The 18846-nt window shown below is 39.1% G+C and overlaps 2 protein-coding genes across 2 annotated transcripts; one reads left to right on the forward strand and one right to left on the reverse strand.

Annotated features, from left to right (window-relative positions):
• Positions 1–1816: 1816 nt before the first annotated feature.
• On the forward strand, positions 1817–7082 carry LOC135224932 (sulfotransferase 1C4-like). The gene is made up of 5 exons (XM_064264254.1): positions 1817–2319; positions 2458–2641; positions 2945–3124; positions 3625–3905; positions 6477–7082. Exons 1-5 carry the CDS (start codon positions 2219–2221, stop codon positions 6679–6681), a joined length of 951 nt encoding a protein of 316 aa, XP_064120324.1. The 5' UTR covers positions 1817–2218; the 3' UTR covers positions 6682–7082.
• Positions 7083–7296: 214 nt separating this feature from the next.
• Positions 7297–18802, reverse strand: LOC135224335 (luciferin sulfotransferase-like). The gene is made up of 5 exons (XM_064263238.1): positions 15768–18802; positions 12688–12871; positions 9929–10108; positions 9343–9623; positions 7297–9174 (listed from the first exon to the last, which is right to left on the reverse strand). The coding sequence occupies exons 1-5, from the start codon at positions 15866–15868 to the stop codon at positions 8970–8972; spliced, it is 951 nt and encodes a 316-aa protein (XP_064119308.1). The 5' UTR covers positions 15869–18802; the 3' UTR covers positions 7297–8969.
• Positions 18803–18846: the final 44 nt, after the last annotated feature.

Below are 18846 nucleotides of genomic sequence, written 5' to 3' on the forward strand. Positions count from 1 at the left end.
ATCTGCTTTTGTCACCTTCACTGTTTCGTCTTCTTTAATTTTCTTAAAAGCCTGGAGAAATCTCACGGGTACATTAGGGGGAGAAGGTTTACTCATAGCACCATACACAATACCTTTACAAATATTGATATCATCAGGGCATAGGTTTTGATTCAATTTTTCTAAATAACAGAAGGATTTTGAGATGTCGACACAGTCCAGGTTACCATTAAATACACAAAGCTTAACCCATATCCCAAAGCCGCTGTCGTAGCACTATCCACTGGTTTGTCAGATAAATTAATCATGAAGTCCACGTTGGCATGCTTAGTCCAGTCGCTTTCAGCAATAAGATTTTTCAGCTTGACTTGGAGCTTCCTTTCAAGACGGTTGCAGCACTTTCTCAATTTTCCATAGCAATAATCCAGCATCCGATTCTTCCAATCGACAGGAACCGTCTGATTAAAGCTATACCGTCTGCTTCTAAGTGTACGGAACGCATCATCTACTTCCACTTTTGTGATGTCGATGTGTTTCTGAAGTATGATGCGTTGAAACTCGTCGAAAGGTCGCTCTGCTAGGCGAAGAATTTCACTGGTAAAATCGACTTGGGCATCACTTGCTCGTTCATGCACTTCCGTAGAAAGTTGAGTCGGAGTTTTCAGTTTGTGAGCGATGATAAGAGCATTACCTTATGATGAAAGGTTTTTAGATATTCCTAGAATTTTAAAGCTTTTTAACATAAATGTTGTTTCAGTAATATTAATGTCAAGAGTTTAGTAATCAAAAATTCTCCTAAAGATCTTCCAGCTGCATATATGAAATTCCTTGCAAAAAGTGTGATAAAATCTATTACGGACAGACTGGCAAATCTCTTTCACAGCGTCTTAAGCAACATCAATATTCTGTGAGAACTGGGCAAATATCGAATGCATTATTTGTACATATGAGAGATTTAGACCATCCTATTAACTGGAGTCAAGCAAGAGCCTTAGTCCCATGTAATGACACAGTTAAAAGGAATATCATTGAATCTTGTTTTATCAAGTCAAATAATAGAAATGTTCTAAATTTAAGTCTTGGTTTATTTAAACTTGATGCTTTCATAATGAAAAAAGTTGTAGATAAATATAAGCAACAAAATTAATATATTCAGTTTTTACATGTTTTGGACTGTAAAGATACTTTGTAATTTCGGTTAGGGTCAGAATCTGTTTAAGTTTGTGACCGTGTATATCCGATTAATCCTGGATTATCCCTTTTAATTTTACCCTTTTGATAATTAACCATCTGGTATTCCTGATCTTGTTTGTACCTGAGGCCTTCCTCTCCGATTGTACTTTAGTAGCTCCTTGACGATGTCTGAATAAAGACGAAAGCGCTTGGATTCCTGTCTATCATTTCCCGTGGTATTCGCTTATTTATGAAGTCACGTGCATCTACTGTGATTTTTTAAGCATATATATATATATATATATATATATATATATATATATATATATATATACATATATATGTATAAAGGTATATATATTTATATATGTATCTGTGTTTATATATATAAATATATATACACACACAAATATATATCATTAGATATTATATATGTATGTATATATAGACATAAACATATAATATAAATATAAGTATATATATATAATATAAATTAATATTTAGAGAGGAGAGAGAGAGGAGAAGAGACCATGGAGCGAGTGGGAGAGGGGGAGCGAGAGAGAGAGAGAGAGAGAGAGAGACGTACTATTTACTTATTTCAAGAGGGAGTTCTTAACCAAGGAACAACAAAATCTATTCTTTTCAAGTGAGCAGAATCTCCGATAATAATCTGCCCCCTACGATCAAGACGCCGCTAAAGTGCCCCGTAGTAATCTATATCAAGAAGATCAAAGGTCACTCAATTGTGATTGTCGAATCAAGTGCCCATAGAATTTGACCTTAGTTGTTTCTGTGCCTTTTTTTAATACATTTACTTATTTTGACAGATAGGTAGGGAATCACCATGATCTCGTTACCCTGTATAGACTTTTCCCCTGAGACAAAACGTATTGTTACTGTAGAATCACATAGTTATCTTTTAGAGGGAGGGAGTAGGAAGGGAGAGAGAGGCGGGGTGAGGGTGAGATAGCCCTGCCCCTCATTATCGTATAATAGGGGAGGGAAGGTAATATTCCTCGGTCATCATTTCTTCTGAGCAAGACGAGTCAGGAACACACCACCAGCCATGGAGAGAGAAGTCCCCGTCAGCTGCATAGACGCCTACGAAGTTCCACGCTATGGCAAGATGGTTCTCGTTCAGCCAGGTGGCGTTTTGCTGCCGGCCGGGTAAGCCTTTGTCACAATAATTCATCTCACTATTTATAGTCTGTGTTTGTGTGAGCACCGTGTGTGTGTGTGTGCATTAACTGTTTTTTTCCATAGCTTGGTTTTCCATTATAATTAACAGGCAACATTCCATTTCAGATACAAGAAATTCGCTAAACCCATCTACAACTTCAAGTACAGAAGCGACGATATCTGCTTGTTCACTTACCCCAAAAGCGGCACAACCTGGACGGCCGAAATCGTCTGGGCCATGACGCATATAAACGAAATGCAGAGAGCGCTGACAGAAAATCTCAATCACAGATATTTCTTTATCGATAACGTAAGTTTGGATTCGTTCTCTCTCTCGAATATTTCCAGTTAACTTTCTCTATTCCTTATTCCTTCTCTTACTTCTTTCGAATGAACACCACATCCTTTATAAGCTTAAATTTCAAGTCAGTGGCGCTTGTGGGTTTGTTCCATATGAATAGGATTCATCCTCTGAATATAATAATAATAATAATAATAATAATAATAATAATAATAATAATAATACTCCAGATCAGCCTTCTTAGACTAATTATAATTTCCCCATATAATTGCTATCGACGAATATAGTACTATAATTCTCGCAACATTTCAGGACTTCTTCCACGATCTAGCAGAAGAAGAATACATGGAAAAGCTGAAAGCCAAGTGTCCTGATGCGAAACAAGAAGATGGCCCCATCTTGCAACTGACAGCCCTGGAGAAAGGGCGCCGCTTTATATGGAGCCATCTTTCCTTCGATCTCCAGAATCCTGACGTCCTTGACAAATGCAAAGTTAGTCGATTAAAAAAAATATATAGTTTTTCATCAATGAACCTCAAGTTTTGGTTTGGCTGGGCACAAAAGTTCTTTTCCTGATAAGTTGAGCTCTCGTAAACTTGTGGTATAATGGGATGGGATCATGTTTCCTGTTTACATATCATCATCGTCTTTTATCTAAATTAGTCTCTTTTTCTTCTTATATTTCCTTTATAAATCTTCGTAGGTAGAACTGTCAGTGCATCTCATGCAGCACACTGTAGGCATTACTTTAAAGGTCCTTGGCATCGTCCTCTTAGCTGCAACACTTAGCATTTCCTTTTATCACCGTTCATATTGTCATCCTTCCGTCTTATTTTCCAGCCTCTCCAGACAATTCCTTAATAGTGCAGCTGCGAGGTTTTCCTCCTGGTACACCTGTCTAATACCCCTTTCTCTCAATTTCAGTTTCTGCATTCTTTTCCGTCATAAATTTTCTAAATTAGTTATATACTAACCGAGAATTTCAACCGTAGGTCGTATACGTCATACGTCATCCAAAGGACAACATGTTCTCGCGATACATGCACTTCAACAAGGTTGCTAATGCCAGCCTTCCGATCATATTCGAGACGTTCTTGAGTGACAATACACCCTACGGAAACTACTGGCACCACGTCAGCGAGGCATGGAAAAGGAGGGACCACCCCAACTTGCACATTATGTTCTACGAGGATATGAAAGCGGATATCATGGCCGAACTTAAGAGGCTTAATGAATTCTTAGGAACCAGTCTGACCGAAGAGCAGCTGAAGAAGTAAGTGGTAGCAATTTCTATGATTTTAAGGTTTTGTTGAGACGAATGATGTTCACACAAATAGCTAGGTGGGATAGAGAAAGACCATGCTTTTGCAAAGAAGTGGAAAAACTAAGAAAATCCTGTACTACAATGTAAATGTAAAAAATGAGTAGTATTCCTATTTGATACATTGCAGCTATTACGAACTGCAGATTAGTTGAGCAGGCCCCTATGAATGTAATAATTGGCCTACGCGCAGAACGCCATTGAAGAAAACTTCTTTATTACCTCAAAATACGTGAAATGAATATATTTTCAAGTCCACTGGCTGCAATTGCATGATTCCAGCTTTAATGAAAAAATTTACTTGAAAGAGATGATCTTAACGGCTACTGCGCATGCGTAGGTTGCTTACATCGGGAATAGAGGTTTAAAGCTATGCAAAATTCCCGTCCACCTGACTCCACCAACCTTTCGCGGCAAATAAGTGCGTGCGGTTGGTTTCTCATTATAGGTAGTATTGACTTGTGACATTCGATTTCAAGTCTTATCCGTCCAGTCACAGGCCTCAAATCATGCAATATTTGGCGAAGGTATGCCGTCCTGGCTTGGCGTTGGCTCTTTAGAACGTGCAACGTGGAGCGATCGCTTGCTAGTACTCGGTACCAGTAGTCCCATTGTAAACATTGAGGTGAACTGTATCGAAATTATTAGAATTCGCTTTAATCGTGAATGTATTCTATCACTTTTACATCGCACCGAGTGTTGAATACAAAGTATAGGTACCCTGCGTGAAAGAATATCGTCAATTTTGAACGGGAAATTAAAAAAGATTTCGTTGTGACTATACCTACCTATACCCTACCGAAGTCTGGTAGCCTCACCACCCAACAGCCTAGGTAAGTTCCTTTATGTGCGATGTCAGTTAAAGGTTAAGGGAACTAGACTGTCAGTTGACGTATTTCTATACAGTTTTACCGCCTGATCAAGAATTTAAAGTAATATTGTTTTGGCCGGCTGTAATTGACCTGTAATTTACCTTTGAACTCTATCCTACGGGAAGGGGGACCGATGGGAATGCGGGGTTCTGGGTGGGGTAAAACACTTGGGAGAAGTATGCCGTTCAACTGTATCATACGGTATGGGGGACCGATGGGAATGCGGGGTTTATGACATTTGAAACACGAAATACAAGCTGAAATAAAGCGATAAATAAACTGATAATGGAGCCGTTACATAGCCGAAATCCACTTATTACTACTGCTATTCCGACGCCGAACTCCACTAAGCATGCCCCAATCCTACTGCACATGCGCCGTGATATAAGGCAGCTTTTGTTTCAGACAAACTTCCTAAGGAGATAAATGATGGGGGTAACGCGGGTTTTGTGGGAGGGTACATGCATTTAACCAATCATGTTGCATTATCAACCCTACATTGCTATGGGAGGTTTTGGGGGAATTCATGCATTGTTACATATATTCCTTTTCCTCATTTCTTTTGTAATCGTGTAATATGATTTCAAGCTTTTATTTCAGTTCCGTTTATAATGGTATTGTTTAATATGTGCACTGACTTGTTCTCACTTCATAATGTTGCCCTATATATCTTACAACATTACGTTACAATTGAGGGCAGGCCCCTGAAAGTCTCCTGAGGGGTGGGACTAGAAGGAGGTTTTAGGACGTTTCGAGACCTTTCTGTCAGTGACGTGAAAATTGATGGTATTACATTTTTACATTTTAGACATTCCAAATTAACATGCATTTGTTCTCCCTCTTTTTCCTTTATTCACCTTTACATGCCTTTCTGATCCATAACAATTTCTTGGATAACATTTTACTTATATTTACTTTCATATATTATCTTTCTGAAGAGGGGTATGGGACGGCTCCCCCGCCCCAACCCCTGGTCTTGTTAATACATTCTACTAGGTTAGGTAAGAATCCTAACCTATATGTTACACCTCTAAGACTTTTTATGTAAGGGGGGTTACGGGGGGCGGGGCCCCCAGTCAGGTAATATGTTCTACTAGGTTAGGTTAGGTTAGTATCTTAACCTAAATGTTACACTTCTAAGATTGCCTTCCTTAAGGGGGGATACAGGGGTGCTCCGCCCCCCAGTCAGGTAACTCGTTCTACTAAGTTAGGCTAGGTTAGTATCCTAACCAATATGTTACACCTCTAAGATTGCCTTCCCTAAAGGGGGTGAGCCCACACCCCCCCCACCCCGGTCAGGTAACACGTTCTACTAGGTTAGTATCCTAACCTATATGTTACTCTTGCTTTAACTTTGTTTTTCTTTAAGGGAGGATGCCCATGGTACCAAAACCCGTGACGGCCTAGGTCAGGGTAGTTTAGTAAGGGAGGCTAGGCTAGGATGCATCCAGGTGGAAACGATCTTTTGTTTGGTTTAAACCAGCCAAAAATGACCAATTTCGGCAGATTTTCGGTTGGGGAGCCACAGAAGCTGCTCATTCAACTAATCTGCAGTTTTACTGTCCCATAAATAACATGTAAAGTTGTAAACTACTTGTTGTGAATTATATACAGAATTATGAGTATCATCCTAATTTGATTCATTCTTCAGGGTAGCAGAACACACCAGCTTCAACAACATGAAGGCGAATCCTTCAATGGTCCTTGACATCGCAGGTTTTAAAGGATCCTTCTTCTACAAAGGACAGGTGGGTTCCTCCAAGGGACAACTCCCACCAGAACTTGATGCTCGAATGGATGCTTGGATCAAGGAAAATGCAGCAAAAGTGGACCCTGCCTTCAAATATGCCTCTTGAATAGAATAAAAGTTATAAGATAGTGTTAAGTCTATTATTAAGGTCCTCCTGTCTGTGAGGTTCATGAGGATGGTCATGAGCTGGAACCCAGAGAAGAGCTGAAATATTTTGAAGAAAACTCTGGTATTCAATATTACCAATAGCCAAATATTGCTATGTAGTACTGCCAGAATGTAAGGCGTTAAGCCTGTCACAGGAATGGGCAGGCATAGAGCTGCTCCTGCTAGAGCAAGAACATTTTCTGCATCAGATGTATTCAACAATAGATTAGAAACCAAAAAATAGCCCATTAACTTGGACACAAATGTTTCTTTTCAAGGTATCAAAAATAGGAAGAGTACTTGTATTTCATTGTCATAATGACAACAGGCTATAATCTTGAGAGTCATTTTGGACCAAACATCAGGGAACTGGGTCTCTAATTTTGGAATGGAATGTATTTTATTTTTCTTACTGTTGCATTGTTTAACATCACTAAATCATGGTCCTCCATTGGAAAACAGACGCCTCTTATTTATCATCATAGGAATTGTGAATGAAAGTTTCATATTACAAAGTCGAAGCAAACACAGCACATGTAAACTGAAGGCTTTGAGGAAGGCAGGGAATTTCCTATTCAGGAAGTGGATAGTAGTAAGAAGATTGACAAAGCTGGTTGACCACATCCATTTTAGCCCCTTTTCCTCCGCCAACCATTACTGCAGATTTATAAGAAATTTTCACTAACTTGTTGCCATCCTTCATTCTTGCCACGTGACTATACCACCTTTTCACCGATGTAACTTTTATTTTCATAATCCTACATTTAATCTTTCTCATTCTTGTCAAAAACCCTCTCAATCTCTTACACCTCTCATCGCTGCCATTCAGTTGTCCCTTTTTGTAGGGTTCACAGAATAACATTCAAAATCCTAAATCAAGGTTTATAGATAAAAGTCCTTTGGTGAACCAAGTCAATAGCAGCACTAAAATCGATTTAGATTCGTCAGGAATGACATCCACTGTGAGGCAGATTTTGGATTTAACTTGCTAAAAGTAAAAGAGAATCTCAGTTCAAGGTTTTCTGCACAGCATCGCTTAATTTTTGCTTTCCTGGAAACTTTAATATTGAAAATGAAAAATTATAAAATAAAAGGCACTGATACCAGAGATGTTGCCAGTTTAGTTTTTCTGCATTGTGATGGGAAGAATTCTTGTAGATCTCATTTACCTTATCAATTTGGGCTTTTTAACCGTTTCCAAGTCTCCCTCAGTAAAGGAAGTGAAAGTCACCTGAAGATGGTCGCACTCTGGAAACCGTGTAGAGATGGTTAAGTTCATTCTTAAAGTTGGATAAGTGTTTATTATGACTAACAAAAGTGTGGTGGAAGATAGAGGCAAAGGTGAAGTATTTCAGCCTGACCCACTAGGGAAAAAGCTGTAGCCTTGTTTAGATTATATTTCTTAAAAATGCATGCTATGTCATTTTTTCTTGAGCCTGGACAAGCCCAGATTTCTTATAATATTAAATAAATCTCTTTTAATGTAATTAAGATCAATGCAATTGCTTCCCTTTTAAAGCAGAATTAAAGCTAGACCATATGACAGTTGACAGACGTTCCAGTAAACTTGCATACAGTGTGCTTTGCAATCAGCTCAAAGTCATCAGAAGACCCATTTCTGAGGAGTGTGAAATACCGAACAGAGTGGAGGACATTAATCTAATCAGTCATTGCGCTTATGTGGCACAAAAAACAATGCGTAAGCAAAAACGTTATATTGATGTCAAGAGAGTACGGAGTACACACTCATTCAAGAGGAGGAATGTGACATAGTCTAAATAGATGTCTGGTTTTTCATGAAAATTTTTAAAACAGGAAAAACCGTAATAATAATCGCACCCTTACATGCTGTTCTTCTTGGAAACTAGGTCAATGCTGAATATGGCACTAACTTATCGTACTCTTAGGTTGAGATATTCCAAAGTTTTAATATTTGGGTATAACCTAAAACAATGATTCATCAAAAACACAAGTATTCATTGAAAGGAGATAAGGCTGCTGCAATAAGCAAATTTTTTTCCTTCATTATATTGATATACAGTACAGTAAAATATTCTGTAATTAGAGTATTCTTTGGAAGATGGTACCAGATGCTCTAAGAGTCTAAGGTACTTGTATTACTAATACCCATTGGTTCCTGCCATTGGAGCTGAAACAAACATCATACATACTGCCAGGTGTTGTGGACTCGTCATAGGATTGATTCAGGTAGAGTCAGTATACTTTTTTGTTTCCCAAAACATTGGCTTAAGAGAGGTATCTGAATGCTGGGTCTACTCTCAAAGCATTGTCTTTGATCCAAGCGTCCATCTGAGCATCGAGCTCCGGCGGGAGTTGCCCTTTCGAGGAACCCACTTCCCCTTTGTGCAAGAAGGATCCTTGAAAACCCTGGATGTTAACCACCATTGTAGGATGATCCTTCATGTTGTTGAAGCTGGTGAGCTCTGCTACCCTGAGGAATGAGTCATCGTTATAGTGATTAATTTATTTTCCTGATCTTTACTGTGCTTATTTTGTCAAGAAGTTTTAATTGACCAGTCAAGCGTGTTTTAAAAATGACCTATAATGTCTAGCACTTAAATAAGTGCTTTATCTCTACCACTTCAACCAGCTAGTTTACCTCTTCAGCTGCTCTTCAGTAAGGCTCGTTCCCAAAAACTGGTTCAGCTTTTCAAGTTCAGCCATGATGTCTGCTTTCATATCCTCGTAGAACATGATGTGCAAGTTGGGATGGTCCTTCCTTTTCCAAGCCTCATTGACGTGATGCCAATAACTACCATATATTGTATCACCGGTCATGAAGGTCTCAGCCACGTACTGAATCGGGCCTTGCGCAACCTTATTGAAATGTATGTATCGGGAAAACATGTTGTCCTTTGGGTGACGCATCACATAAACGACCTACCAGGAAGAAATGTCATACGTACGTCATTAGGGAATATAGGGACTAGAAAGAAAATTAATAATAATAGTAATAAAACTTAACTTGGAAGACAGTTAAAGTACCTAACAGTTTCAGACAAAATGATGAAATGGTGAGCATATTTAGTGTTGTTGTTTTGTAGCTAGATGCCCTTGTCATGATATTCCTACCAAATCATAGGCCTACAGAAAGTGGTCAACTACAGAGGAAGATAGGCTCGGTGTTTCACCAGAGTAATAAATCCATTTAGTTCATGGGTGAACTGTCATGCTGGTCCACTAACTTTACATTTATCCAAGATATTAGGGTTGTGAAGATTAAATGGTAGATGACTCCATATTAAGCGACGCCCCTTCTCCAGGGCTGCCAACTGCAAGGCTGGTCCGTCGTCTTCTCTGGCTTCGGGACGCTTGGCTCTCAGCCTTTCCATGTAGTCTTTTTCCGATACGTCGTGAAGAAAGTCCTAGAAAGTTGTAGAAATTCTTGGTATACTTACTATGAAGACGAAGTGTATTATTATCATTGCATAAGGCATTAATTCCTGATAGGATAAGAGATAAGAATTTGTCAGTGAGAGCAGGGACGGGCAGAGAACTTTTTCAGGGCAGGTGCTCAAGTGAAAAAAAGGGCAAAAATATAGAAATGAATGAGGCTAAATATATACCGCCTCAATATTCTTTCAAATTTATCTAAACTAGTCATTAATAATTCAAGAAAGAGATAAACATGACTGATATCATAGGTACCAGTGGGCTAATGTTTTATATGAACATAAAATCTACAGTACTGGCTACCAGTAGAACTAGGAAATTTAACAAAAGAAAAATTATAATTATTACTTTTACATAAATGACTGCAAGAAAATCAAATCTGTATGATCCAATACACTTGGCTAATAACCAGACCTCATCAATTTTTATATTTATAAGAGATCCCTTCTGTGTGCCATTTCTTTGAATATGCTGATAACTTCACTGTTGTTGATTGTGATATCCTTTTCAACTGCTAGCAACAAAGATCAGATAACCTCTCTCACTGGACAGGCTGCGTAGCTTAGCTTTGTCTTCACCAGCTTGAGTTTGGAGAAGGTCCTTTCCACTGTTGCAGTTGTGATGGGTAGAGTGGCATTAATTGTTAATAGTTCAAACATAAGTGGCAATATCTCCTGGACATTGTTTCTTTCATCAGGTTGAGCATTGTAGCTGCAGTGTTCTGTGGCAGGCAAGGAAATGAGGAATCTATTAATTTACTCGACTCACTTGGTCCACTGTCTCTCTCCCTCTTTTTGTTATTTACACTTTTTATAGCCAAAAAAGGAGTCAAAGCCTTAATACAGAGGCTATAACCAGTTAAATAACTAGGAAAGCTTACCTGGCCTGTTGTAAGTCTAGCTCAGCTGAGCTTGCCTTGGCCCAGTGTTACCAGACAGTGAGACATAGCTGATCTTTGGTGACCCAGTGTTGCCAAGATATAATACCCATTTCTACAAACTCCTGTTTATTATTATTATTATTATTATTTTATTATTATTATTATTATTATTATTATTATACAAAAATAATAATAATAATAATAATAATAATAATAATAATAATAATAATAATAATAATAATAACAAGAATAATAATAATTATTATTTATTATTATTATTATTATTATCATCATCATCATTGACACGATAGGCGGCGGGCCTATAATACATCCCTCTCAAAAGGGCACTTTTAATACAGTAGCAAAAGGGGCAGGTGCTTGGGCACCCCTAGCACCCCCCCTCTGCACGTCCCTGAGTGAGAGTGAATGGGAGAGATACTTGCATTAGAACAACGGTAATTAGCCCGGAAAGAATGCGAATATGGAATGAAACCAAGAAAAACAAGAAATGCAGATTTTTCATAAATATAGAACAGGATAATCCCACAACCTTCTTGATTGGTAGATCTCGTACCATCCCACCAATCATAGTTCACATAGCATAGGAAACTGCTCTTAATATTTGTTTGTTTTCGCAGTACTACGTATTTAAAGAGCAGCGCCAATTCTACCATGAAACAGGCATTGTTTACTTGGTTTTAAATCTACGATGGTCACTGCTCCATGTTTCAGATATTTGGTTCTACCTTTCGAAGCTTATGGGAGTACTGGTCTCTTGTACAAATTGTAAAATCTTATCGGGATCTTTAATTTTTAGACAAGATTTCTCAGTTATGTGTTTCTCCTTGCCGGCCGTAATAATTACGATTTACACCAGTGGGTCTTAAACTGGGGGCCTTCAGCAATTTCCAGGGGATGCGCGAGTCCTAGGGAAAAATGAAAATGTTTAAAAATTACATTCGTTATTCTCTTACCAAGAGCGAGGAACTAATAATCTGAAGTATCGCCTAATAACGTTACTTTCCAAGAGTACTTCTCTAGTTAGGCTCATTGAGCTTACCGCGGTTTGTGATTATTGACCTCCCTCCCTATCCCTCGAAGCCCCTTCTCTTTCTCATTTCTTGTATTTATTTTTTAAAATTTTCTTTTAAATCTGGGAGGAAATTTTACTCATAGATGCAAGGGGGTCGTGAAAGAACGGACCAACTCTTAGAGGGAGCGTGATCATAAAAAGGTTAAGACCTTCAAAGTAAGATATCCTGGTTCTCTAGGCTTATATAGAACCTTTTTGTATGCGCATTTTTTCATTTATGTTAACTTATCTTTATAGGTTGATTTTAAATTTATTTGTTCCCCTTCCCGTCTGTAATATTATTATATGGGTATTCTTTTCTAAAGGTATCAGCTTTGCAAAAAAATGTCTTGAGAATTCTTCTTCCCCACAGATGTTTGCTAAAAAAATAATCACGAATGATTTCGAACATTTTGTCATACAGATTAGATAATAATGATGATAAAATGATTTATATCTGTTCCAGTCAATGGCAAAATCTTAGTGTCCTCATTTTTAGCTTTATGACTGATACGCATTTATCAATGTGAGAGAGAGAGAGAGAGAGAGAGAGAGAGAGAGAGAGAGAGAGAGAGAGAGAGGATACAACTGAGACTTACATTGTCTAATAACAAGAGTCGCCTGTCGACGCTCTCTGTTGTTGCTCTCTGTAGTTCGTTGATATGCGTCATTCCCCAGAGGATTTGAGCTACCCAGTTGGTGCCACTTTTGGGATAGGTGAACAAGCAGATGTCTTCATTCCTGTATTCGAAGTTGTAGATAGTATTGGCCAGTCTTCTGTATCTGTAATGGAGTTGGCAATCAAATCATAAATTATATCTCTATACATAAATCTTATGTAATAATAGCAGGCAGATAGTTCTCTTACGGATTTGGCGGGAAGTTCGTGAGACACTTCCCACCACACGACGCAATATGATGTCAGCGCTCCTGTACTGCCAGTTCCTTTGTCAGCAATCGCGTCATTTCATCCTTTCACACCACAAGCCAGCCAGGAATTCAGTTCAAACTGCCCCCAAACATCTCAAACTGTCTTGCAAGCCCCTACTTTTCGCGCTCGACTGCCAAGCTAGTGATCCGAAGTTCGATTCTCGGCTCTGCCAACGTGGAATCAGAGGAATTTATTTCTGGTGATAGAAATTCATTTCTCGATATAATGTGGTTAGGATCCCACAATAAGCTGTAGGTCCCGTTGCTAAGTGACCAATTGGTTCCTAGCCACGTAAAAATGTCTAATCCTTCGGGCCAGCCCTAGGAGAGCTGTTAATCAGCTCAGTGGTCTGGTAAAACTAAGATATACTTAACTTTTCAGTCATTCAATTGAAACTGCCCCCAAACTGTCTTGGAAGCCCCTAGTAAGTATTGTTACAAAAAAGATGATAATACTCAAATCAGATAAAATTCTGAATGTAATTCTGTTAAAATTGTAGAATATTGTATATTTTCTCAAATAAAAGATTTAAAAAAAAAACAAAGTTTGACAGTTTAACTGACATTTGTTGTGAGCGCGTATGAGGGGTCCTCTTTAGGTTCAAATCCCCGTGGTGTTGGGGAGGAAGGCGTGTTAGTGCAGACAGTGGACCTCATGTGGTGCAGTGAAGGCATTACTTGAGGTTCTTTGCAGCGTGCCTTCGGCCCCTAGCTGCAACTACTTTTGTTCCTATTACTGTACCTTCTTTCATATTCTCTTTCTTCCATCTTACTTTCCACCCTCTCCTAACACTTGATTCATAGTGCAACAAAGAGGTTTTCCTCTTGTTACACCTTTCAAACCTTTTACTGTCAATTTCCATTTCAGCACTGAATGACCTCATAGTTCCCAGTGCTTGGCCTTTGGCCTAAATTCTATGTTCAACTCGACTCATTTAGGTCCAGATGGAAGAATGTGAAGTAATAATGGTGTCCCGTTGCAGGATTCGAGCCCGCATTCAAAGTATCAGAACGAGGTCACGTTGCCGAACTGACCTCTTCGTGCTCAGAATTCAAGAAGTAAATGTATAATGTTGCGATTTCCTACGTTAGGCTTCTAACGTACGTGGAAAATTCGCTCAAACTTGATTCTTTTTAACATTAAAAGCAACGAGACAGGGAGACAAACAATAGGAAAAGCACATTTATAAGAGGGTTCCACAGGAGATAGATATCTGAAGCTACCTCTTTCGTGAAGTGTTCTAAACAGTAAATCACAAAATGTTTAATACAACCGCAGAAGAAACCAAACTGGATTAATTTTCTAAACCTTAGTTATAAAGAGCAATATAATCCTGAGGTCTCGTAAGAAAAGTTTGTAATCCTACGAGGTCAAGTTTCTAGACAATGAAGGGCAACTCATTCCGTCTCATTGCCACAGTTGCTTATATCCTGCTATGGTTAGAAAAGGGGCCTGCCACAAGTATTTTCTATGACTAGTTTGAATAATACATCGACATTTCCCCCGTCTGGATCCTTCCACCACAAAAAAAAAAAAAAAAAAAAAAAATCCATATAAACCCACATTTTTATTCATTTAAGAACAATTCCACCGTACATTTATACCTAAATGCGAGTATTCCAACACTTGCGCATGCGCGCGGTTCCTGGTTCCTTAGTGCTCACTCCACAAACACAGTTTCGGGCACACTACATTATTGTCATGAGGTGCAAAGCAAGCGCCTCAGTGGCGTGGTCGGTTGGTGTTGACGTGCCACCCCGGAGGCCGCGAGTTCGATTCTTGGGCGTTCCAATGAGTAGTGAGATTTGTGTATTTCTGGTGATTGAAGTTGACTCTGGACAAGGTTCGGAAGTCACGTAAAGCCGTTGGTCCCGTTGCTGAATAACCACTGGTTCCATGCAACGTAAAAACACCATGAAAACAAACTATGAGGTGCAAAGCTTTATTCCTTTGTTAACAAATGTTATTGCAAAATATTTCCACTTGACCTTTAACCCTCCCCCCCTCTTTCACTTCTTCTTTTTAACTGAGTCAGAGCTGTGCTTTATTGATAAAGTTTAACATCCATCGCTTTCCAGGTTAATCACATTCTTAATTTTCAGGGCCAACATTATATATTCCCCCCGTTTTCTGTTAGGAGATTTCAGGGTCTCTAAAGTAATGTCATGATCGGTCCACTCTGCAGATATCACAGACCTCGTCTTTATGTTTACCTCGGAAGTTAGTCTTCAATGCCAACATATTCAGCCTGGCTTTCATTATCACACACGCGTCCTTTGTTTCTAGTTCCCGTATGCACTTATTTTCCCCGAAGTTTTCTATAAATCTCAGCTTCTTTTATTTCTTGCCTTTTTTCTTACGAGGTTTCTTCGATATCTTGCTTCATTTTTATCTTTATTTCCCTTTTTCAGCGCTGTACCTGCGTTCATATTCTCTTTGTCCCATCTTACTGTCGACCCTCTCCTAAAGGGCCCAATACACTGAACGATTGTAACAATTGATTCACGGTGCAACTGAGAGGTTTTCCTCCTGTTCCCACCTTCTAATCCTTGTCACTGTCAATTAACGTTTCAGCGCTGAATGGCCTTAGTTGCCCCAGCGCTTGGCATCTGCTTAAAATATATAAATCAGTAATCTGTGGGAAACAATTTCCTTAAAAAGTATCGTACTAAACAAAAAGAAAATAAAAACGCTCAAATAGAATGTTTTCTCGTGTCCGAGGAAATATTACATTCCGGAATCCCTTACCCGATCGGCAGAAGCGTATCCCCAGGTTTGACGAGAACCATCTCCCCATAGTGAGGAAAATCCTCCGCGTCCTCGAAGGTTATAGGTATCTTTTTCTCCATGGTCGTCCTCTTGAGTGGCTCTCCGCCGAGCGAATGACAGTGACAGAGAATTTGCTATCTTATCGCCTGGGAATGGTGTCCCACCAGGCTCTCTCTCTCTCTCTCTCTCTCTCTCTCACCTTAAATGAATAAATGTGAAAATAAATAAAATGAAATCAAGCATAATGTTAAGCGTATGTAGACGAAAGCCATGGCATTTGTTATAAGGTGTCCAAATACTCATAAAACATCAACGTATTTTTCTTCAGTGTTTGTTGTAAAACAGTAATTTATCCCCAGGAAAAGTAGATCAAATTATATAACCTACCACCAATTTGTTCCGGCTCTGTACCGATTGGAGGGCGTCATTTTTGCCTTGCTTCTTTTTGTAGTACTACCATGAATTCAATACGCAAACTTTGTCAACATTCACAATGAGTTTGTTTCTAGATTCATTTGCAAGTCTCCAGCTGGGGTGTAACTTAATGCCGAAGTGCTACAGCTTCTGTAGCTTACACTCTCACATTCTGCAGAGGTCATAGTACTACAGATATCTAGATCATGAACGCCACCCTTCACCCGGACTTTCTCGCACTCGGTGTTTGATTGTAACGCGTGAGCGTTGTCAGTTTCGAAAGGATTTGAAACCTTGGTGTCGTAATTGAGTCACTGTTTTCCTTATACATTTCCAGTTTTCTCCTTATGAAAATTGTAGCAAATTATACATGTAAGGGTCCTGAACTTCAGGCATATAAAAAATTTATTTCTCATAAAGATATTGGCGATTGTGTGTTTATATGGTGTTTTTACGTTGCATGAAACCAGTGGTTATTCAGCAACGGGACCAGCGGCTTTACATGACTAATGGACCACGTCGAGAGTGAACTTCTATCACACCTCAGTGGCAAGCCCGAGAATCGTACTCACGGCCACCGAGGTGGCAGGCCAAGACCATACCGACCACGCCACTGAGGCGAAGGTCGGGCTCAGAGGTCTACCAATTGCTATCCCCTCCACCTGTCTGTAAAGAGTACCATTAAAAAACGAAGGTCGTGTCCAGCACAGCCAGCTCTAAAAGTTGTTTAAAATAGGGTTTACTAAAATTATTAAAAAGGGAATCATCGTAAGGAAATAATTTATTTAGGATAATATCAATAGTCTCTCCCACAGGATCGTCTGTGAAAAGGGATTCGACATCGAGGCTTGCCATGACCAAACTCGAATCCTGCTTAATAATTTCGTCCTTAAAACCAGCCGAGTTTTTTTTTTTTTATTGTGTCGGAATTATTTGTCAGTGGTTCAAGTAACGGGACAAGAAATTTAGCGAGTCCGTAGTTTGGGGTATTCATAGAGGAAAGAATGGGTCTCAAGGGGATGCCTTCTTTGTGTATTTTAGGGAGCCTATAAATGATTCCATACGACAATCCTGTAACAAAGAGACTTTGATATGTATTTTCATCTATTATCCTATTTTGTTTAAGTGTCCTTAAAAATCGGTTGATTTTATCCTCGGGTTTAATTATATCATAAAGGTCAGGGGTACCAACTTTGTCAAATTTGGGTGGGTCATTTAGAATGATATTCATTTTGTCAATGTAGTTTTGTTGGTAAAGAAAATTTGCTGATAACTTGGTTTGTAATTGGGTAGGCAGAAGTCCTGTCCTAAAGATAATAATAACTCTTCTCTTTTGGACAATGTGCGCCTCGAGAAGTTGAACTCAGAATTGACGTTATTATTGAAGGATGGAACTCAAATTCCTAAATTGTTTAATTTCCTAAAGTGTCTCTTTCGGTGGTTCGTATGAAGGTGCAGATGGCCTTGTTCAATAGACTGTTAAAAATAACGTAATCTAACACAGTTAAAGAGTTATAAGCAATAGTCATGTGTCTTATCATGGTTCCTGTTTCTATAATTTCAAAATGAATTCTATATCCACTTTACTTCACAGGGCTTTCACGCTATAACCTCTTACTGGGCCGCCTTTCATGACGAAATCACGTCCCTAACCAACTATCTTAAGAACAACTGTTTCCCACTTGTCATATTCTATAGATCCCTCGATAAGTTCCTCAATCTTAAGATGAATGATCCGCCTATAGGTTATTCGGTCCCCAAATTACTTCTATATTAGGGTGACCAGACGTCCCCGCAGTCCCGTTTTCAGTGACCTGTCCCCGGCTACAGTAACTGCTGTCCCATGTTTTCAATGTGACTGAAAGATCCGAAATTGGAATACAGGAAAAAAGAAAAAAACGAAAATGTTGATCTAAATACATAGTTGCACACCGTACTACTCGCACTGTACAGTGTATTTTAACTTATTGATTGCAGGGAAAGATTTAATTAATTGTGCATTTAATACCGAATCCTTTGATATGACCAAAACTTTCCTATCTTTTGTAAAACGTGAGATAAATGAAGAAATGTAAACATAATGCTAGTTTTCTTAGCTGCAAACGAAAATATGACCCACTGAGCGAGCAGTCTGCCTCCCGGTTCCAGCCAATCAGAGGCCGCCAAACAAACGTCTGGTAGGCACAAGAATCTACCTTATGTGAATGGACTATAGTTTTGATAAGCCCTTGTTGTGCATTACGAAATGAAGAGACTATTCGTTTTACTGTGTGACTTACAAATATGTCTAGAGAAGTGTCTCATTCTCTGTTCATTTGTCGGTTTCTTTCAGTTGGCCAGGTCTTGTTTATTGTATGTTTTACGTTGCATGGAACCAGTGGTTATTCAGCAATGCGACCATTGGCTTTACGTGACTTCCAGACCACGTCGAGAGTGAACTTCTATCACCAGAAATACACATCTCCCACCCCTCAGTGGAATATCCGAGAATCGAACTCGCGACCACCGAGGTGGCACGATAACACCATACCGACCATGCCACTGAGGGGCTTGTTTAAAGCCGCCCATTTTCTATGTAGCTGTCGAGTCAACTGGGAGACGTTTGAATCTCTTGGAATTTAATTAACCTAGTTTTTTCCAACCT

Source organism: Macrobrachium nipponense, chromosome 12, assembly GCF_015104395.2.
Source record: "Macrobrachium nipponense isolate FS-2020 chromosome 12, ASM1510439v2, whole genome shotgun sequence".
NCBI classification, from domain to species: Eukaryota; Metazoa; Arthropoda; class Malacostraca; order Decapoda; family Palaemonidae; genus Macrobrachium; species Macrobrachium nipponense.